Raw genomic sequence first — 22,747 nt, 5'->3', positions numbered from 1 at the left:
TGATGGTGGGTGAGAAAATGCCGACTTTATAAAGCAAGTGGATGGTCATTTTACAGCTCTCATACAAAAGGCTTACAAAAACACCACAGACACACACGTACACGCACATAGTGTTCTCACACCAGCCGAGATAGTGAATGACAGGGAGTGACGTGAATGACAGTGAATGATAACGTATTTTAAGGTGCTTTAACAATTGTTCTGTTGTCAGTGTCCAACACAAAATGGAAAACAAAACAAAAACAAAAAAAAACACGTTGACTGAGAATGACGAGCTCAGATGGAAATTGTCAATTACTCCAAATAATACACAAACAGTGATACACTACTCACTCATTCTGACAAAAGGGTATGATCAAATGGACAAACTGCAGTTACATGACTGACTTTTTTTTTTCTTTTTATAATATCCTATCTTAACCTGTATCTGTCTTAAATAAATTCAACATTAACCATAAACTGGCAATTCATTATATCCCATCAGCCGAAATCACGTTATTTCGTCTCTTTCATCTGGACATAGTTGACAATAAAATAACAATCCTTCAAAATGTAAGTTACTGTAGGTGCTGTTAAAATATGTTAAAACAATGTGGCGTCCCATCGTTTCTAAAAAAAAAAGAAAAAGAAAAAAGGTGGATCGGCGTCCGTCCTCTAATAAATATAATACCTAAAGGGTCAGTACGCGTACACTTTTCACACATGGCCACGTCCCCTGAAGCCTCGCAGTCACCTTTTAGCGTGTAAAAAATAAAAAGAATAATCTGAAGTGAGATTAAAAATAAAGCAAACACAAATTTGTGTACAGATTTTTGTTAAAGTGCATCAATGCTAACGTGAGAAGGACCAAACATCAAAACCAACGAGTTGAAAATGTCTTCTAATCTTAAACTAGAAGGTGAAGTGATTCTTCCTCCACGTACCCAGGTGTAATATCTAGAAATAACTTGTGATTGTGACCAATAATATTGATGAATTCTTATCAACTAATGAAAATCCTGGGTAACACATAACATTGACACATGCAGCCGTACGGAGTAACGTCCTTTTACCTGACATGATGATGACGCAACATCTGCTTGGCTGCAAAACTCACACAACAATACTGTTCATACAACACTCTCTGCTCTGGACGTCTTTGGGCGTGTCAGTCACTGAACACTGAAATTTGATTGTAAGGGTTGTGTAATTTTGCAGAAACAAATAATAACAACGTGTGATCTTGGTGATCTTACTGCCCTTAAAAGGTTGAAACAGAAGGAAAAAGCAACACTGGAGTCCTTCGATTTCCTTCCATCACTGTCAGAAGTTAAAGGTCACTGACTGGAGTCTGGGTTCCCCCGTGATAGAAAAATAAGGGTAAAAAGATAAGAATTAAAAAAAGAAACAATATTATTTTATAGAAGTCTTCCGTTAAAGATGGCTAGTTACAGCTAGGTATTCTGTCTGTGTGAAGCTGACGGGCCACACGTGCACGCAAACAAACGCATGAATGTGCGGCGGGTCTCTGTCGTTGTCCTGCGGCTGCTGTGCTGAGGGCGATGGAGGTCTCGCTGAGAGGGACGGGTGACAGGGGCCGTCTGGAATCATCATTATAGCTGCTTCACGTAGTTTCCTGGGAAGGTTCCAAACAACTTGCTCCTTCGAGAGGTCCCTTCACAAACAGCAATAAAAGGAAAAGGTCAGAGCTGGAAACACTCACTGAAACTTGGATGTAGCTTCTATACACTCGGAAAGAGAAAATGTGTTCTCAAGTGTTCTCATTTTTCTTTGATGGGGATATAAAGGTTGACAAACATAGAGGAGGCTGTAAAGGTTAATAAACATACTGAAGCATTATGTTCTTCATATACAGCTTTTCTAATAGGCAGTGGCACCACAGTGACATCTAGTGGTGTCAGTGTGTTACTACAGCGTCGTTCCAACCACCTCATCAGCTGTAAACTAATAAAAGAATATCTTCCTCTATATTTAAACTGTACGTGAAAATTTATTAAAAGGATTTCTCCTGATCTGAGTCAAAGATCTATTCATTTATTTGAAAATTTAGGATTTGTGGTAGTGAAATAAAAATTAAATTGACTTGATTTGACTATAATCAGTGGTAGCTCAATGGTCAAATACCACACAAATTAAATTATCACTCATTTATATCGGCGATGTACAGCATATAATTCATTTGTGAGCAATGTCTGTTTCAGACACATTTTCCAAGTTACTACTTCCCACAGTTGGATAATCTAATCTGAAATAATGCATCATATTTCATGAACTAAAATATGTAAATGAATTATTAAGTAGCTGTAAGAAGCTGAAACACGTGTGACAAAGACAGAGCTGGGTACCGAACTTCCATACATTTCTAGCACCAACTGAAACGCTAATATCAATGCTAATGTGAATATCAAAAAATAAATCATCTGACGTATCTCTGCTTCTCCTTCGTTCTCTGTTTCACGATGGACAGAACTCTGCACGGGTCAACCAGAATGGATACTTATTTAAATGAGACACATGGTTTTAATATATATGGTTAATATGATTTTAACTTTTTCAAAGTCATAATAAAGAATTTAGAACAAAACTTTGTTATGGCTTGGAAAAAGTTCAAGTTAAATAGTCTATTTTATAACTGGGTCTAATACAAAGATATTTTTCACATATTAACATTTTGGTTTCCTAACGACATTTATATGTTGTATGAATTTGTTGTTTGACACTTTGAATTGAACGTGGTGGTTACTATATGGAGAGGAGCTAATCACGGGGTGTGTTGCTTTTTGTCTAACAGCAGTCAGGGATCTGTATTATCAATGTAAAATGGAATCTAAAAGTTGTGTTGTAATGCCAGTGTATTTTTGCTGTTGTTCAAACTGGTTTTTAAAACATCTGGTATCATAAGTATCGTTCTGGAACCGATATTGAAATCCTGGTATCGTTGGCCTCGTATCACACAGGCTACAATATCTCTTTCTGAAAAGTCTGACTGTGTTTTGTATTTTTTTGTCATGATTTTTTTGTCATGATTCTTCATTCATTCTTCTTCTGCTGTCCTGTTGAATTTTCTTGAGGTTTATCACATCTCGGTGTAATATCTGAACCGCATTCATTTCGCAAAATGTCGCAATTTCTCGTCTTACCAACAAACCAGCCATCATCACACTTCTCCATCACGTCAACAACGTCCCCTTCCCTCAGCTCCAGCTCGTCCTCGTTGTGAGGCGTGTAGTTGTACAGGGCCTGGTACCTGTGTCGGAAAGACAGATACGAACTCTCTGTGACATTCTGCACCAATACTAATAATCAAAATCATGTAACTACCGCACATCACAGCTTTATTGTCATTTTCTATACTCTGTGACAACCCAGATGTCGTGCATATAAAGCAAAGTTAATAAAAATAGCACAATAATAGCAGATGAGAAATTATATGGATTATTATGATAATAATGATAAGAAATATCACTTACGGGTCTCCTCCACCATGGAGTGCATCCTGTACTAACCGCTGAGAAAGACACAGACAACACAGACAAATATCAAAATGTGACTTTGTGAGTCTTTAGGCTTGAGTAGAAAAGACAGCATGCATGTTGTGAATGAGAGAGAGATATTTCCTTCCTACACTAGAGACTAGAGTGCAGTAAGAGCATGGTTGAATGAAGACATGCCCCCTACCCTTCGACCTCTAACGGGTGACAGATAAGACCTCCGGGACAAGATGGGGCTACGGGGAGGTTTACCACCAACAACAGGATCCTGCTCAACAGGCAGAAAGACCAGAAGCAACACTCCTGTAAGCATCAACAGTGACCAACGGGGCGGCCTGCACTATGAGCTGCACACACAGTCTACTAGCGTGCTTTGAAGTAGGGCTGGGCGGTACCACCAAAAATGTATATCACGGGATTTTTCTAAATCCTGATGGCATCATGGTATATTACAGTATTTTTTTTTTTTTTTCACGCATAATGAGGTGTTCACAACATTTGTACTGGCTGGGAATAAATACAGTAGATAGACAATGTTACTGTGATGATGAGTAAACATAGCAGAATAATTCCACACTAATAGCAGAATAAGTTTGCATGTTTTTCTTGGGTCAACATCAGATTTTTTTTTTTACAACAACAACAACCGGCACGGCATAGTTTTTAGGGTTTTCTCGTCCTGCCCCTTAATTCTCAGACCTTTACAGGGCTCTCAAGTCTCACGATACACGCAAGTTCACACGCTCTCATGCCACACAAGACATTTCTCATGCACAAAAATGATCCAACTCGCCGCACATAGACTTTAAATGAGATTAAATCTATGGAGGTGAAGGCAGGATGGTCTCCTTCAATCAGAGACCAATCAGAAAATACCAGCGACCAATCAGCCAATCAGAAAATAGTATTTGCCGTTGCCGGGTGAAATAGGAGCGTCCTAGCGACGCCTTCCAAAAATGTGCTCTCCTCAAAAGTAAAAGGTAAAATTAAACCTCACTCTAGCAAATTTCTCATGTAATCAAAAAAAAAATAAAAATAAAAAAATACCACCCAGCCCTACGTCAAAGCATCATCCACCAACATGCTGATACCAATGAATAAATATGATGTATTACTTTTCATGTTATTACACAAGCCTTATTTATACGCAGAACTATAAAAGTATGCTAGTATCATCCATCTATTCATTTATCAGAGTCCGAACCAACAGCAAAACCTCACTCAATTTACAACAAGATCAACTTTGGAAAGGCATTCACTGATGAATTACATAGTCTCAGCTCCATTAACGTCAACAGCATAACTGTTAATTATTAAGTGAGTTCTTGTCATAATCCTCGTCACCACAAACGCATCAACAGAAACTCCATCACGCCCACATTCCAGCTTTACCTTCACCTTTGGAGACCTACATCCTGGATGGGGCACAGAGGGGGTAGTCGGGGGAGAGCGTGGAGTCGAGAGGGGGGGCGAGACGGTTTTAGCGGGAGACGGAGAGGGGAGGGGAGGAGGGGACTCGGAGGACATGACTGCACGAGAAATGGGGTGAGAGACGGAGCGCTGCGTGGGGACGTCCGGAGAGGGGTGGGATACGCGGAGGGGAGGCGGCGAGACGGGCGGGGAGTGGGAGACAGGGGGCAGCGGCGACGTGGAGAGTTGAGGGAGGGACGGGGGCCGGGGGGAGACGTGAGGTCGTGACCGTGAGGGAGAGGACGGAGAGGAGGTAGAGGGAGGGCACGGAGGAGGAGGAGGAGGAGGAGGAGGAGGAGGAGGAGGAGGAGGAGGAGGAGGTGGCGGCGGCGGCACGGAGGCTGAGGAAAGACTGGTGGGAGGGAACTGTGTCAGAGAGGAGGGAGAGACTTCAGCCTGAAGGGGCAAAGACACACATGGATACTCAAGATGAATCACATCATGATAAGTGTGAAATCCTTCATATTTTAATAAACCTAAGAAGAGACATGGAGGGGGAAAAAATCTATAAATTAGTATATTAATGCATATTTTACTTGATAAAATAAAGGCGACTGCAGATGATGTGTAATAAACGTATACTGCTGTCTCACTGTTAGGTGATGTCCTTTTAATATTTGATATTTAATATTTAACATTTGTGTTTGTCCATGATAACTAACTGATCAGTGGTACCAGTTACACCACTTTACTGTTTAATTACAGGGACACACTGATTACAAACAAGTAGGACACTCTCCATTAACCTCCTGAGACCCTGCATCCTCGTACCGGGACACTTTTGTCTGCCATGTACTGGTAGCGAAAGGTCAATTACGCTTGTTGATTTATTAACTTTTCAAGTTTGATTTGACAAATTCTCAAGTACATGGTTGAGGACATTAGGATTTCATCGTTTATAAATCTGCTTAAAATAAGCAGTTTTATATTGAACATTGGGGATTTAAATTAAAATATTCCCTTTTTCAAAAACTATTTCCAGTTTACTTCTTAGGTTCTACTAATCCCAAACACCTTAAGACCTGAATCTTAACTTATCTTACACATTTGGGTCTCAGGAGGTTAAAACTGCACATCATCTGTCACCAAGGATATAAATAGAAGCTTTGATAAGCTGTCTAAGTCTTGTTGTAAAAAAAAAAATTTGATTTTCCTCAATGTCTCTTCCCAAGGCACTGCGGCACTTTCAACCTCAACGGATGCAGCTCACACCATGCTCTACCTGTGGACTCAGTCTCTCATTTAAAACCCTAACGTTCTCCTCTTTGTCCTCTCTAGCTTCATCCTCTTCCTGAATGAACAGCTCTGTGTATCCCTTTCCTGTCGGCGACGGCGACCGCTCAGGCTCAACGGGTTCCGCGTTCAGAGTTCTCGACTGGTCTCCCCACAAAACAGAGAGCGGCTCCATTGTCACAGGCTTGTGGAACTGCACATCTAACCGAACTCTGCCTGCGGAGTCGCCCGCTGGAGCGACTGCTGGGGGTTTCCCTGCCGGCTGAGGGGATTCTTTGGCTAATAGCTGGAAGCAGCTGCTCTGAGATTGTTTGGTCAGCGTGGGCGGAGGGGAATCTAGTGGAGACAATCTCAAAACCTCGTCTGTGCAGCTGGAACCATCCAGAATCAAAGACAGCAGCTCATCGTAAGGGTCTTTTACATGCAGCTCAATATCAGGTGTTTTGCTTCTCTCGTTTGCCTGCACAGACGACCTGTGCTGTTGAGGAAGATGCGTGGGTGACTTTATTGGCTCTGACACCGCACAGGACAAAACCTCTGGCTTAGTTATACGCGACGCCCGGGGTGCCTCAGTGATATGTAAACCTCTGTTATACCGAGGTGAAGAGTCAGGCGGCGGAGAAGTGAATGAAGAATGAGGAGGAGGAAGAGGAGGAGGAGAAGGAGGAGGAGGAGGAGGTGGTGTGGGTTGGGGAAAGGGCAGAACAGGTGCGGTGTGGACTAAACTTGAGACCCCCTCTTTAAAAGCTGGGGTTCTGGGAAAAGGCTGTGGTGGAAGGGCGAAGCTTTTCTGTGACGGCGCAGGTGAGAGTGAGCCCTCTTGCGCTCCTGGGGAAGGTGCAAAGTCAGCAGGGAGGGGGGGCGGCGTGGGCGGGACGGGAGTGGAGGCGAGGGACCGGGCCGGAGTGGGTGTTGAGGAGTCCATTGTCAGACACAGCCACTCAGCAGTGATAGCCTGCAGGTCGGGCCTTCTCAAAGGGGGGTGGGGGGAGGAGGAGAGGTCACGAGCGGTGGAAGATGGAGGTGGGTGATAGAAAGGCTCCATGAACATAGAGTGAATAAAAAGGAACAGAGTGTGATTTATAGCACAGAGAAGAACCATTGTGTGTGTGTTTGACTATTTAAAACAGAACAGAACGTGCAGATTTAAATGTTATCCAACATGAGAAGCTGTTTTATTAGACTGACGTGTTACCTTCGGAGCATAACCAGCAATACTGTTCATTAGTATAAGTAAATATCACAAAATAAATAAATTTAAACCACCAATTACAAACTGGGCGTCTGTTTGGGCACTCCCAGAAAAAAGTCTGATCATTAATTTACTTCTAATATAATCTCTGTAAACAGAGATATGAACACAGAATGCTAAATACTCACCTTTTCTATGAAGCAAGAAATGCAGTGTTTGTCAGAGAGGTCATACTCATGCTACAAAACAAGACGATGGATGTTTTGTTTTTTTTTTGCCAGCAGCTCAATTTTAAATATCGCAGGAAATAATGGAACAAGAAGGAGCAGCTATGATGAGCTGTTAGATGAAGAGCTGCAGGCTGCCCACCCCAAGCTCCTTTTACCGTGCCCAAGTAAAACTTACTTAACATCCCGAGACCTTGCTTCCTCATATGGGGACATACAGTCTTAGGTTTTATCGCAGCTTATTCTGCTTTATTTAAACCCGTTGTACTCATTAATGGACGCTCTAAAGGTCAATACACTAGTTGGTGTAAAAACATGATAGCGGATTCATTCCACAGACGATCACAGGACAAAAGTGGACGAGGTAGAAAACATCATTGAGTTTTATGGTTGAAACGTATTTATTTACTCTTATTAACATTTGTAGTTTGATGTGATGTGCATATTTAACATATTTTATCAATAACAACAAACTACAACAGCACTAATTAGCAAGTACTCGTTTGAGGACGTTAGGACTTCAATGTTCTGTCTTTGTTCAGTCATGTTCAGGTTTTAAAATAAACAGTTTTATGTTTATTCACACATAAGGTGACTTTATTATGATATAAATAATGAAATAATCCCAGTGCCAAATATGAGGACATGTTTTTGTTCAAAAACTACTACTTCCTGTTCAAAGATGATGCTTAGTTTTTATATATCGTAAGTCCTTCTAATCCCAAATACCTCAGAGTAATTAAAATCGCAGACCAAATAAAAGCTCAGGTCTCAGGAGGTTAATAAAATGGCACTACTTTGTTTTCCTGCCCCCACAATTTTGTGACCTGTCGTATTAAACCACCCAAGACTACAGATCTTGGTACACTGAGCCACTTAAAGCATATCTTGGATTATACAACTGCAGCTGTGTTGCGTATGAAGGAGTGCCAGAGTCTCTTACCTTGATGGGTGTGGAGCTCGGTGTCCTGTTGCCAGGGTAACTGTGTGGATCTATGTGGTGAGCGGAGCTCCTGGACGGGGAGCGCTTGACGATGTCAACGTAGGACACGGGAAAGATGCCCTGCTTGGTCGAGTCTGGGATCTTCCCCTCATACCAGTTCTGATCCACCTGCCTTATCACAATAACTCTCTCACCCTACACAACACACCAAAGAAACATGTCATGTATAACTGCAACAGTACTGTTGTAATAAACAAAAACTCCACAATACAACTTAAGACACGCACACTTCTTAAAACATGGTATCATAACATCCATAAAACTGTCTTATAGACCCCTTTATGGCCTACGTCACTATGAGGTCGCGATGCTAGCTGGAGGCAAAACAGAGGGAGGCTTGAGGAGAACACTGTCACTTTTTACCACCAAAAAATAAAAATGCTAACTTGCAGTTTTATCACATACCAGCCACTGTCAGTCATAGACAACTTTGGTTTGGCTTTGGCAATTAAAAGAAAGGACTGGAGTGAGACAATCAACAACAAGAGGCACACTTCTTATCAGATAAGATTAATATGTAATGCATCATCAGTTTCAGCCTGGACAACGTTACGGGTTAGAGTAAATTGTGACTGAAATTTTGTTAAGTTAATCATTATTTGGGGGATTCTTGCTATGTGTTAATGCTAATGCTAACCGCTAGGTAATGCAACACTAGTTGGCGTGTTTCAGGGGTGTCCAAGCAGATGTTGCATTGCTACGTTGCCCTCCGCAGTGGTTCCACTTACGTCTTGTAATATCTTTGTTTGAGAGGCTTCCCTTGATAAAGACAGACCAGACTTTGTCCTTTCTGTGTCCTCCTTTGGTCAAATTGTCTATTCACTAAGTAAGAGTGTCGGGGTAGGTGAATATCCATCCGTTTTTCAACAGTCCGTTGAAATATGCTAACCAGCATTTACAGGCTATAGTGTTACAGATGTTTTGCCTCCAGCTAAGCCCCGCCCCTCAAAAAACGTCCCATTGTTTACAAACTGTGAAGGGATCATTATTCTTACTAGTGGAGTTGTGACAGAACAGATTCTGATATTCAAATAAACAACAACCTTTCGGAGTGACAGCTCCACATTAGTGTCAGCATTGAAGTTGTAGCGTGCCACTGCCTCTCCGATGTCTCTGACATGTGCTGGAGGAGGAGGACGGATCGGCTGCTGTTTCTCTGAGGACGGCGGCATCTTCTGCGTTGTTGGGAGTAAATTGGTGTGTGTGTATTGTGGAGAAGGGGATGCACATTTACATAGAGTCAAGACAAAGGAGTGGCGTACACACACACCCACACGATATAGTCATAAAGCGACACACGTACCTCGACGTAAGACATGGGGAATATCCCCACCCGTCCACGGTGCTCTCCTTCGTACCAGTTGTTATCTATCTGCCTGATGATGTTCACTGCATCACCCTTTTTAAACGTCAGCTCCCTGCAACACAACTGTATCAGTGACGTGTCTCTGCATGCGCAAGCCAGTGTATGAATGTAGGAAGACAAGAGCTGAGCAAGACGCCAGACATCACTGAAACAATGCCAGCCAGTAAGCACATTAAAGTAAGACGACGCACAGCACAAAGCAGCTTTATTCATGCAAAACAGAAATGAGTTAAAGACATCCAGGTGTGATGATAAGATTTTTTTTTGGAAAGCAAAAAGAACCTTATGAAATCATAACATTTAAAAGCGAGCTGTTGCGATGTGCTGATGTGCAGTCATGCGTCTGTATTTTATTGTTCGGCCTCCTTGTGCGTGCGAAATTCGATGTACTCACTTAGCGGTTTGTGCCTTAAAATCATAAATGGCTCTTGCAGGCTGTTTCTGATGGAGGAGAGAGAAGAGAATAAGTTGTGTCATCTGTTTATGGGAGACCTAGAAGAGTAGAATTGGAGAAAGAAAGCCGGCGAGCATTACCAGCTACATAACATACACTTTTACTATGAATACAGTCAAATATATAGTACAGTATTGTATCTTTGTGAACTTAAAGTGGCACAGTAGACTCTTAAATATACCTGTGAAGATTTTTTTTACTAAGCCAACTAGTCCTCCATTCTGTACACAGTACTGACTTATCTTAAGAAAACATTACGAGCTGATTGGTGATACAAAACCACACATTGCATTTCAGACACATTGGTGTAAAGTGGTTGATGCCTTTGGTGTTGAGAATAGCGGCAACCAGTTTCTATGTTGTACCTCTCTGTCAGGAGTAGGTCTTCTACTCTGCGGCGTGTGACGTCCATCCATGGTGGAATAACTCCTGGAGACATCCTGGTCTGTGACGAGCAAAGACACATGGAAAAGTTCACCACAGAGTTACCAAAGTAACAACTGTACTGCCACGTGATTACCTACCAAACAAAAACGTGATTTGGGAAGACACTGAATGATACAGACATGATGCCATTCCAACAGGTAAATGAGGGAGTGGAAGCTCAGGTCAAAAACAGGTTTGTTTTATTTCCATTTCATAGGGGAAAGGGGGAGATTGGAGGTTTCCCACAACAAAGCACAAATTGACACATGCAAGCCTACAAAAAAACTGAAACACAAAATGAAACTAGGGGAGTGCAGCTAGAAAAAAGTGACAAAAACATTTACAAACATACAAGCAAAAGGATTAAGGGAAATAATATTTTTGTAATCACAAAACAGACAAATAATACAGCCAAAACAATAATAACAATTAAATTAAAAGGAGGAACATTTGCATTTCTTTACTCAAAACAGCAACTCTGTGTCAGAAATCATATTTCAAAAAATTTGTAATAAATATGAAGCATCGTTTACTGAAAGACAAGGAGAAAACAAGAACTGTGATCTCCCAAGTGAGATCTGGATATCTCTGGATATTTAATTCATTACAAAAATGTACCCAATTATTCTTTACCTTATAGTAAAAAATGGCTGTAGAGAGAAAAATCATTTCTAGGAGACAGGGTTGCAGCCAGAGTAATTTACTGTAAATCCTCATATATGTAATATCGTACATTGCAAAGAAAACCAGGCCTTCATTTAAAACAATTAAATGATGCAATTTGCATCGTTTGATTGTAAGAAATTCTGTTTTTTCTGCTTTAATTTTCTATTTTCACCACTAAAATAAAGACCACGGTGATTCAAATGTGAAACGTTGTATCAAGTGTTGAGTTTCACTGACATTAGTGTAACACAGAAAAAACAAAAGGCCAGGGTTTAGGCTACTTGAGAATTTACAGTAAATGTCACTTAAACAAACAAAAAAAAAACAAAGTAATGGAAGTGACTGAACCAATGAAAATAATTGAGCAAAAAGTGCAGGCAATACTGAATAGAGGCATTCAGGAAAGAGAATGTCGACATTTGTTGTCAGACTTATGTATGTATGGATGTATGTGTATAGAAAAGTACGTGGGTGTGACTGACTACAGCACAAAGTGCACATGAGCGTATTTAAAATGTGATACGTGTATTATCTCCACCTGAATAACAGACACCATTCCCATTGCCCTGGTCCTCTCCATATTCATTATTGTTTGAGGTCTCCAAGTGTCGTCCGTAACAGGCACTGATGGGTGACTGTAGCCGTGGCGACTGTAGCCGTGGTGACTGTAATTGTGGTGTGGAGGGCTCCCCCTTGTACGAGCCATAACCGGTGGGGCTCCCGTCTGGGTACAAGGACGCAGACGAGTGACCCCCGTGCCAATACTCCCTCCGGCCTCGCAACGAGGAGCTTCGTTCAGGCACATTTGGCAACAGTTCGGCTAAGATTCTCCTCAGAATGCTATCGTCGGGCGCCCTCGGGCTCCTGTGGCCTCTCTCTGCTTGAATGTGCTCATATATGTCTCTCAAGGCCGCGTCGAGTGCTTCGTAAATGGCCTGTTTAGATTTGGGTCTGCTCCCTCGACCTCCTCCACCGTTGCTTCTTCTAGAGGTAGGCGGTGAGCCCTTTTTCCTGCGGAAAGGCACTGGGCTGACCAGGAAGGCCAGTTTGGACATCGCTTGCTGGGACTGTGAGCTCTGGACCTGGGAGCGGTTGCCGCGGCTCTGCTGCGAAGACCTCTGGTGCTCCTGCCGCGCCCGCTCCCTCTCGTGGCGAAGCATGGTCGTGAAGCGGGTGTAGGAGGCCGGGCAGCGGCCCTTGCAGGAGCTGATGAGGTGGCGGTGTTGGTAGCCCTGGCTCTGTCCCAGGCTTTGGTGAGCGGGGTGATGGTGATGGTGGTGGTGGTGGTGATGGCGGAGGTGATGGTGGTGGAGGGTGGACGAGCCGTACAGGCTTTCAGAGGAGGTGAGCGAGCAGTGGTCGAAGTCGCTCTCGCTGCAAAACGAGGAGCCCTCCACCTGGATGAAGTCGCTGAGGTCGGACGCGATGGCGTCGTGTTCACTGTCGGAGTAGTCGGGGTTGGCTTGTGAAGCCTGGGGAACAGGAGGAGCAGGAAACGTCCGGCCGCGGCCAGGCTCCGGCCCGACACGAGGCTGCCCTTCGGGAGGGCTACGAGGTCGGTGTAAGTGGTCCATGCTGTGAGGTGCTGTTCCGCTGTTGCCGTTGTTGTCTTCCTCTAGCAAAGACTCTATGGAAAAACGACGTTTCGGAAAACTGGGCGTGCCGCCGCCGCCGCCGCTGCTGGCCCGGGACGACGAGCCGCCCGGAGTGGTGGTCCCAGAAGGCACCTCGCTGTCTCCCAGGTTGGGCATGGATTTGGACTTCTGAATAAGACGCTCGTATTCAGAAATGCGGTTTGGCACCATGTCGTGTGGCACTTCCACGCCCCAGGAGGGCGTCCAAGGAGAGAGGCGATGGCGATGCAAGTGAGGCTGGCGCTCTAGTTCCAGGATGCGGGCGCGGACCGAGCGGATGACTTCAGACGGGATGAGGTGAGCCCGGTCGATCTGGTGCATCTTGCGATAGAGCTGAAGGAAACCCGGCGAGTCGTGCGCTCGTCGCCGGTGGAGCCGGGGCAACGAGCGGCTCGAGTTCGACGCCGTGGAGGGGTTTCCGTCGCACACCAGCGACCCAGCACTTTCCGAGCGGGTGGCGTTGTGCCCACCTGAGCCAGAATGCCCATCGTTAAGCAAGTCGTCACAGCTACGTGACTTGAGCTTGCCAGTGGAGGGGGGCACCTCCTCCGCGCTGCTCCACGTCTCGGCATCCTGGTGTTTTGTCTGCCAGCTGTTCTTGCAGCAGACGGACTGCTTGGAGGAGGAGCTGCCTTCTTGGCTGGCGTCCTCGTGGCAATGGTCAGGGTCAGAGGGGACAGGGGGCTGATAAGGACCTGGGGAGGTCAAACTGTTTGAATTCATGTTGCATGCGTCCCCACCTTTTAGACGTTCCCACAGAGAGCAGCGTGGTGAAAGAGAAGAAGGAGGAAAGCAGGTTAAGCAACAATACCCAGCAAAAGGGTGGAAGAGCTGGGGAGAGGAAGAATAATGAAGAGAGAGAGGAAGGGTGGAAAAGAAGAGTTGAGAGATGTTTTTTCCTCACACTTCCAGCAGTTAATGAAGTTACGATCACACCTGACAGACATCACATTGTTTGTTGATTTTCTGAAGATGTGACAAGTGCAGTACAAATGCATGTCCGGGTAAAAGAAGGGTAAACACAAGGAGACACACACAACATATCAAGTAGAGAGCAAACGCTGTATATGTGTACCTTTGGCTCTAGAGGGTGAGGATGGAGAGGAACGGATGACGGGTTTCTTTAGGCTGCTGCTGGGTCTATAGGCATCCACTGGTTTAGGGGAAGTTGCAGCTCTGCTCTGAGACTGGGAATTAACTTGGGTGCTTGATGGCTCAGACTTCCGTCTCTTTCTGTAGTCGCTGGCAGCACTGCAACACATCAAGACATCAATGGCAGCTACTTTCAGAACACTACACACTGGTGAATGCAGTCAAACTGCATTGGCATTATCAATATAATCCTTACAACCCCATTATAGATAAATATAAAACACAAGCAGGGAAACAGCTGCCTCCGTCCTCAACCGTGCTTAACAGGGATAATGAACAATACAAATTCTGCAAATCAAAACCCTACTTGTTCTGGCAAATAGAACAAGTGAACAGAATTATAGATTGTGTTGGAAAAGATGAGACAGCAGAGCTAGTGTTACTTTTCTGATTCAAAATGACTTAAGAACCTGAATGGGCTCTCTGTTCAAAGCAAGCCCAGTTAATGTCACTTCCATGAATTACATGGCCTATTCATCACGTGCTATTCTGTCCTTTCTGTTCGCCAAAGAAAATGCGACTGAATAAGCAGGCCACTGGTGAAAGGGAGTGGGATGAGGGTGGGGAGAGGGGGGGGCCGAGGGAAGGACAGAAGGTGAATGGCAGAATCAATAGGTTTGCTGGGTTAATTTATTCTGGCTCAGTTAGTAAGGAGATGCAAAGTGTCCTGCCATCGGCGACAAAGGCAAATAAAGGCTAACACTAATCCTTTTAAATCATCATTAAGAGCAGACGCAGGATGTCTGCTCGCGAGACGAGGCAAGAAAGAGCATAGTTTTGATACCCTGCTGAATCACAACAAGGACGGCCGCAGCTGAGTGGATGGGGGAGGGGGACGGGGGTGATGCGGAGGAAAATAAAAGAAACAGCAGTTACCTTGCAGGTCTCTCCGAGGCCTTGTCAGCAGGAGCGAGATGGAGGGACGTCTGAAAGAGGACAGACAACAAAAGAGAAAAGTGAGACCCCGCAGGAACAAAGACTTGAGGCAGAGCAGCTTACGATGCACAGCCCGCATGCGGTTGTTGCTGTGCCACACTCAAAACACTCCCCCCCGGCGTAAGGTGCGATGGATGCTGGTTCCACATGGCACACCTGACCAAGAAGGAGCGTAACCGGCGCACACACCGAAGATCAATTTCAGGTCTCTCTGGGACTGTTTCAGGAGGATGATGGTAAAGGTGATGTATCGAATGATGGTATGAGCTCAGCTAAGGGGGGCAAACGTTGGCTGGGAAAACCTGGCACGGATCAGCTGGAACGGGTCTTAGTGGTAAAGAATGTTCAATACTGTTTGACGGGGAAAAGGTGCGGCACTGCTAAACGTCTTCACATCTACGTACTCTAAGAAGATTTTGGCACGGTGGAAAAAAAATTGCACATTTGTGATCTTTATAGTAAAAAAAACAGCAGATTTTCATACAGTCTCAAACAAACAAGCGAACAGCTATAAGATAAACAGGCTTCGTAAAGCAAATTCCTGCTCATCTCACACTAAACAGGACTAGACTACACAGGATTGGTGCTACAACACATTCAATTCAAACAAATGAACCTTTGTTAACAATCTAGACTTTAAATCCAGTGATTGGTTAGCAAACGTGACTTAAATTAACAACACTACTGGAACACTCATGAAGGTGAGATTACCTCGATGCGCTGGCGAGCCGAGATGTCTGGATTATAATCCAGCCGTTTTTTAGGAGGCTTGAGCCCCAAGCAGCAGCAGTGAGCAGGAGGGGGGAGGAGAAGCGGAGGAGGAATAGGAGGAATAGGAGGAAGGTGAAGATGAGGTGAAGGAGGAGAAGCAGTGGTGACGTCACGGGGGGAGAAACCAAAAACCGAGAAACATGTGGAGAAACTCGTTAGAGAATCTGAGTAACCAGAGATGGACCAGTTAACAACTACTGCACATGTGCTTTGCATGTACAGTGAGCACATGTGTATTCACTCAATACACACTAACACTAACATTTACAGACAAACACACCTACAAAAACAAAATCACATTCCCTCATAACCACATTCTGTTGATTATTTACTCATACGATAAACTCAGAATAAAAAAACACAGATTGTCAATGCTACAATATATATATAATATATATATATATCTACAACAGCTTTTATACCACACAAACGTATACACACACACAAATGCACCCATATTACCACACGCTCACATGCAGAGTGTAAGAACGAGCTGTAAGCAGAAAGCCAAGTGAAGCACAAGCTGCAGTGTTGTGTTTATCTGAGAGTGTCATAAATTGCACAATCAAATGGTTTTATTTTCTAAGTGCAGAGTGTTAATTTAAAACATATTATGACTTGTCACCTCGATAAACAGTCAAACACTGAGCAGAAATTGAGATCCTGTCCCGGCTGGATAAAGTGCGTGTAGGGGAAACCACGTACACTCAAAAAGGGCTTATCGAGTGATGTCAGGTATTTAAAATATTGCAGGCGGAAATCTCAATACAACGCTGAACATGGACATTAGAAGAGAAAAAAAAAAAAATCATGGCGAGCTCTGTATGTGAAATTTGCGCCTGAATATTTCAAATAAGCCCAGCAAGTCAACACCTGATGTCATGCGCTGGCATGGACAGAGGCATGTCCTCATCACACTTCGTAAATCAGTCAGGCTGGGGTAATCTGATCCCATATGTGTGGCTAGAGGCAACCCCTGCCACAAACCACCAGGGCGTTATTACCACCTACATCCAGCAGAGGGCGCTAAAGCATTTAGCTTATAGGCACACAGATCACTCTTTCATAGGACGCAGGAAAAACAGAAACACTAGCAGGCAAGAACGAATGATGAATGAATGAATAAACAGGCTAAATGAAAGGCAGATTCACTGTTATATGACAGCGTGACCAGAACATGTCCAGGAAACTGCACAGACTGGTTGGTTCTGATAATCATTGCTTAGACAAGATAAAACTAATCTGAAATGAAACTGTTACATTTGTTAAATTTTGTGCAGCTTAACAGCTTAGAGGTCCTAAAACATCTGGAACCCGCTGCCTTTTAACCAATTTTCCTGCTTATTTCTGGACAAGACGCAGAAATAAACCAGCGGAAGTAAAAGTGTCCAGGTTTGTGTGCGAACATTTTAGTGCCTACTAGTCACCAGCCCAAAAATCAAAAAAACCCAGCAACACGGAGACGCATCACAGCCTGTCACACGGGTGTGTGTGGGGAGGGAGGGGTCACAGCACCAAACAAGTACCACATGCCCAAACGACTAGCCCCACCCAGTCTAATGGTGGAGACATTTGAAAAAGCCATGGGTGGGGTGGAGAAAGTGGGTGTATGTCTACGGCAAAAGTTGTGGTTGAGGGAGTAGCTAGGCCCTGACTTACCGGCCGCCCAAACTCCAGCTCGGAAAAGAACTTATACCAAGGCTCGTTCTCTAAATCTATGTCATCATAGGTCTGGAAAAGCATGACAGTGACAGAGAGAAGAGGAGGTAGGAGAAAGATAGGAGAAGGGGAAATGTGGAAAGGAGTCACACACAAAGAGAAACATGGACCTCATGGTTAGGAATGGGCAAAGGTGGCACAGAGAGATGGGCAAAGGATGAACCAGGATGAAGGTCTAGACTGGCTCATGGGAACAAAAGTGGTGATGCAGAACCTACGTAAGCTTTGGTTTTATAGTGTGTTGGTGTCAGTGTAGTATCACAGTGAGTCAGCACAATTACTATACTTCAAGGGTCAAATGTTTTCATGACTGTAAAATACCTGATTCAAGTAAATAATGTTTTTGTGCATCCATGTGCTTTTATATAATATAGTATAATATAATATAATATAATATAATATAATATAATATAATATAATATAATATAATATAATATAATATAATAGTAAATATTTCTTCCAGAAATATGTGAAATATGTGACTCTGTGTTTAATTTCATTTTTTTTTCAAACCCTATTTATGTCTTTATGTACATTAACGTATCTTTTTCTTACATAACATAATAACTGTAAGTCTTACTGAAATCATGACAGTGTTCACATGCAGTCGAAGTTTTCCCCCATTAGAATAATTAACTGTATCACAATGAAGGTAATTTTAACAGGAACATTTGTCTTAACATTTAAAATGAACTAAAATGATCAACAGAACGTTAAGAAATATCTAATGACGTTTTAGTGCAGCTGAGACATCTGCCAAGTTAGCATGCTAACTAGCTAGCAAGGGGCCTCCAATATGTCAGGGCTATTTGTTTGAAACAGACACCACACGTGGAGTAATGATCGAATGTCTTCTTTGAAAAATTAATTCCTTGAACTCATCACTGATGTATCTTTTACACTGAGTTTGTCAATATTGAAGCTGTATATGCTGCATTTCCTGCAATAAACTGGGATGTTATGAAGACACATGAAGCAGTTATCTAACCCACTAGAAACCACCGTACAGCAGCGAGTTAATCATCGACTCCTCTCTGTTCTGTCTGCTCCTGTTTACACTGTTAGACGGCACAGTGTTTTCCCGCTGTCTGCTTGTTCTAATCCTGTCCCCAAATGAAACACTTCCAGGTGATGTTCTGTAGGTGTTGCAGTGTTAACTCCATCTTGCTAAAAAAAAAGAGAAAGCTCTCAGAAAGATGAGCCACCCTGTAAGAAAGCGAGACTGACGATCGCACAGATTTAACAGTAATACTGAAAAATAATTAAAAAAAATGAAAAAGACTGAAACCATCTACAGAACAAGAGTGCTGAAAAAAAACCTCCTTTGTTCTCTTATAATTGCCCAAATGGACACTTCACCACAGAACCAGATGTTTCTGAGCGTCATTTCTTACCTTGGAGACTGGGGAGAAAAAGGAACTGAACAAACAGCAGATCAGCCAGCGTGGGCACTCTCTACACCTTTCTCATTTTATTGCCTTGGTCTGACAGGAATCTGACTCATGCGTTATTGCCCTGGGAGCACTCTCTGCAGTCATCACATTAAACATCAGTGAAACCCACACAACACAAAAGCCTTTCCTTCTTATTCTTTTCGCAAAGGCTCTTCAGCGGCAACACATTCTTCATTATTCTCTCTGTATCTAAGATACCTCATGTCAATAGCTTTTTTTTTTTTTTTCTTTTTTCTGCCCAGATACCCTACACAAACCGTGTCTCTGCCGTCTGTGTTGTCGTTCACCCCAGACCAGATTTCACAGCCAGTACAGTCGGAACTGAAAACACTGTAACACCCACGTCGTCTCTGACAGGAGACGCAAATCAATGACAAAGTCTGCTATATTAGCAAACACGAAAGGTACATTTGATCGGGATTATTTTCTCGCTCCAACCACCACTTTGTTTTTAAAGCTCAGTTTCGGTGTTATTTTGTTTATCTCTTTAGAAATAAAAATCATTTTTAGCTCCAGATTGAAACAGGGTAGCTCTTTTACAGATCAACAACAACCATTACGTTATACGTTATAATATATACGTTGTGATCTTTCAAATGGTTTTTGGGAGGGGAATGAAAGGTTGTAGTAATACTCACTGGTCTTTCATGCTCCAAAATAGAGGACTTTCCAGGCTCATATTCAAAGATACTCTTGGGCTCTGCTCGGTACTTCCGTGTGTCCACCTTCCTGTCAGGAGGACCCCATTCATTCCTGGTGCAATAAAAACACATATTGTGTTGAATATATACTCGTCAGTTCATTAGATGAGCAAACATGCGTGTAAAAGAAATGCTTTCAAATATAAAAGTCCTGGACCTGATCCTCCTTAATGACAGTTACACTGTTTATGTTGGAACAGAGTCAGAAAGGTGGTAATAGATTTTACAGGATGTAGTCTGTGGTGCGTTTAAACTGGATTAAATTTAACACAAAACATTTCCCGTATTTAGCCCATTGATAAAAATGGGGTTATCAAAATAACGCATTTCAGTTCAATAGTACTACAAACCACAGGCTTTAAAAAGGAAAACACACCTGAATCAACAACAGTTCAGTCGACTGGTGGAGGTTTAGTGGAGGATTGTGATATTGGAAAGCATTTCTTTTCACTTGTGTACATAAAGTAGCATGATTGCTTTTTAATTAATCGTTCAAGGTAAAGAGAATATACAGTGGAGGAGAAAAGTTTTTGGACACCCGATGCATGTGTGAAATATTGCATTAACAATCACTATTGGGTCTTCAAGTGCAATTTCTTTTAGTACAGTCACAGACAAAATATTAAACAAATCTTAAAATAGCCATTAAAAACTTAACATTGATTGGTTCCATAAAAATATATGTTATAAATTTGGAGTATTTTGGTACTAGTGATCCAGTAATGAAGGCCGCGCTTTTAATTAAAAAGACAAATGTTTTGCTGCCGTGTTTTGTGTCTTTATAAAGCTCGTACATTTGGAAGTTGTTTTGAACACATTCTCCGTTATTTGTTGACTTTGACACCGACAGTGTTGAGAACTGACATATTGAAACTGTAACGAGTATAGATTTGTTAGTTTTTCTTGTGAACCATAAACATAAAAAGATCATTTGTACTTGTCTGTGTTCGTCTAATGCAACCCCACCTTTTAAAACCCAAATATTTCATGATCATTTTTGAGATTGTGTAAAATTTTAAGGGTGTCGAAAACTTTTTTTCCACCACCGTATGTGCAACTGAAATATTTAATTCTGTGTTACTCATATTGATTATGAGGCAGCGTCTCATTAACTCTGAGGAAGCTGCTCTTACGTGTCTGGTGCATCTTTGTCCCGGTCGCTGTCTCTGGCCCTCAGCTGGAGGAGGGACGGCATGGGTGGAGGCGGTGGCGGTACAGGAGACGGCGAGGGCTCCCGGTGGCCCTGAAGCCCCCCGTTGTCTGAAGGACTCTTGGACAGAGGCCTGTACGTGTGTGTCCGAGGAGCCGGGTGGGCCATGGTGGTGCTGGATGACAGGCCGAATTCATCTGTTAAGGACAGGATGGAGGAGACAGTGGCGGGAGAAGTAATGAAGCCAGTAAGCCAGAAAGGAGGGTTGGAAAGAAATGACTTGTTGAATGAAAGATAACTTCTTTTTCACAACGACAGGTCTCACCATTGTTTATGAGAGCGTATGTTGCATTGTATGTGTCAGAATAATCATCATCTGTAGAAAAAAAGGTACAAAGACTGACTGAGACACATTTGCAGACATACTCATGCTCTTACTGTCTTAAAGCAAAAAAATAAACTGAAAACTAAAAAACAAAATAAGTTTGAGTGGAACATACTGTATCTAAACCACCCAGGCAGGTATGTAAAGTCATGGGAAATCTCTGCAGTGGATCAAGACCATCACGAGCCCTTAGAGGATTCTTTTTTTTTTTTTTAGTTTAAACCACACGCGATCAAATAGTTTGTGTGTGCCGTTGTAGAAGAAGCGTCAGCAGTTTAGAACAAACAAGCTTTGTGCTATTGTGTGATTCTGTCAATCCCACAAAATTAGAGAGCAGATTTCCCAGGACAGCTCAGCGTCTATACGAGGTTTCCCTCCATTACTCCTCCCCTCCAGACTCGCTCGCTCGCCTCTAATGAGTTCTGGCTCTGAGGCTGTTTGGGTCTTTTATGTTCAGCTAGATCAGGCATGCACGGACACACAAAGATTCAAAATTCCACAATTCCATGTGTCCGACAATCAAGCCACAGCGTTTAACGGGACGGTGCTTGAGTGTAGCCTTACCTGCTTTGTGAACCTTGTGAATCTGTTTGAACATAGTTTTGTACCAATCCTTGGGTCTATCCACCGTCTGTAGAGAGAAATAAGCATAAAGGTTTATGCACCATGAAATGTAACATGAGCTGGTTAGACAGTGTAAAGGATTCCCGCTGTTTTATGGGATATTATTGAGCTGAGCCTCAAAGAGGTTTCATCCTCTTACAGCGAGACTTGGATGTATTATTTATAGAAACACTATCCCGTGTTTAGTCAGATACTCTTGTCAGCAATGCTTTCTGTTACACCACTGAACGTGATCTTAATAGGTCTTAGCACAATATTTAATATGAGTTTGAAAACTGGAATGCATCAACATCACACATATATCTTAGAAGTCAAGTTTTCGTTGATTATCTGATTATATTCTAAATACGAGTCAACAATTTCTACTGAAAATTCTTCAGTTTTCTGCAAAATATTGAAATAACTTACTGATTCCTCTTGACTTCAAGATACATCTAATTAGTTAATTAACAGAGTATTAGCTGGCAAACATGTTCGCATTTGCAGAGAATTTGGAGCTGATATTACAATTTAGCTGAGACAGTTTAGGTTTTTAGCCAACAGTGCATACAGCTCCAATCATTTCTAGATGACACCAATCAAACCAAAAGCATCTCATTTAAATCCATCTCCCACATAGAACTTGAATAAGTATTATATTTCACTGGGAAACTGGTAAAATTATAAAAGTTTGAAGTGCCACGTTCCTTAATT

At 42.8% G+C, this 22,747-nt stretch overlaps 1 protein-coding gene across 13 annotated transcripts in view; it reads right to left on the bottom strand.

Annotated features, from left to right (window-relative positions):
* sorbs2a (sorbin and SH3 domain containing 2a) overlaps positions 1 to 22,747 on the bottom strand; it is a 62,873-nt gene continuing 40,126 nt past the window's right edge. For 7 of the 13 annotated variants that reach the window (XM_047577927.1, XM_047577936.1, XM_047577937.1 and 4 more), the window contains 20 exons: positions 21,995 to 22,061; positions 21,371 to 21,421; positions 21,029 to 21,242; positions 19,833 to 19,947; positions 17,681 to 17,752; positions 15,962 to 16,018; positions 15,191 to 15,240; positions 14,238 to 14,413; positions 12,067 to 13,902; positions 10,802 to 10,881; positions 10,377 to 10,474; positions 9,920 to 10,034; positions 9,660 to 9,791; positions 8,557 to 8,751; positions 6,184 to 7,233; positions 4,884 to 5,357; positions 3,679 to 3,759; positions 3,471 to 3,508; positions 3,141 to 3,247; positions 1 to 1,654 (listed from right to left, as the gene is read on the bottom strand). In XM_047577927.1, coding sequence (XP_047433883.1) covers positions 1,593 to 1,654; positions 3,141 to 3,247; positions 3,471 to 3,508; positions 3,679 to 3,759; positions 4,884 to 5,357; positions 6,184 to 7,233; positions 8,557 to 8,751; positions 9,660 to 9,791; positions 9,920 to 10,034; positions 10,377 to 10,474; positions 10,802 to 10,881; positions 12,067 to 13,902; positions 14,238 to 14,413; positions 15,191 to 15,240; positions 15,962 to 16,018; positions 17,681 to 17,752; positions 19,833 to 19,947; positions 21,029 to 21,242; positions 21,371 to 21,421; positions 21,995 to 22,061 — 5,070 coding nt within the window. In that variant the 3' untranslated portion in view covers positions 1 to 1,592. The remainder of the gene's footprint in view (positions 1,655 to 3,140; positions 3,248 to 3,470; positions 3,509 to 3,678; positions 3,760 to 4,883; positions 5,358 to 6,183; positions 7,234 to 8,556; positions 8,752 to 9,659; positions 9,792 to 9,919; positions 10,035 to 10,376; positions 10,475 to 10,801; positions 10,882 to 12,066; positions 13,903 to 14,237; positions 14,414 to 15,190; positions 15,241 to 15,961; positions 16,019 to 17,680; positions 17,753 to 19,832; positions 19,948 to 21,028; positions 21,243 to 21,370; positions 21,422 to 21,994; positions 22,062 to 22,747) is intronic. The other 6 variants (XM_047577930.1, XM_047577931.1, XM_047577932.1 and 3 more) reach the window with 6 other exon arrangements.

This window comes from Mugil cephalus, chromosome 2 (assembly GCF_022458985.1).
Source record: "Mugil cephalus isolate CIBA_MC_2020 chromosome 2, CIBA_Mcephalus_1.1, whole genome shotgun sequence".
NCBI classification, from domain to species: domain Eukaryota; kingdom Metazoa; phylum Chordata; class Actinopteri; order Mugiliformes; family Mugilidae; genus Mugil; species Mugil cephalus.
The sequence above is the reverse complement of the archived record's forward strand: the minus strand, read 5'-3'. Positions and strand labels throughout refer to the sequence as shown.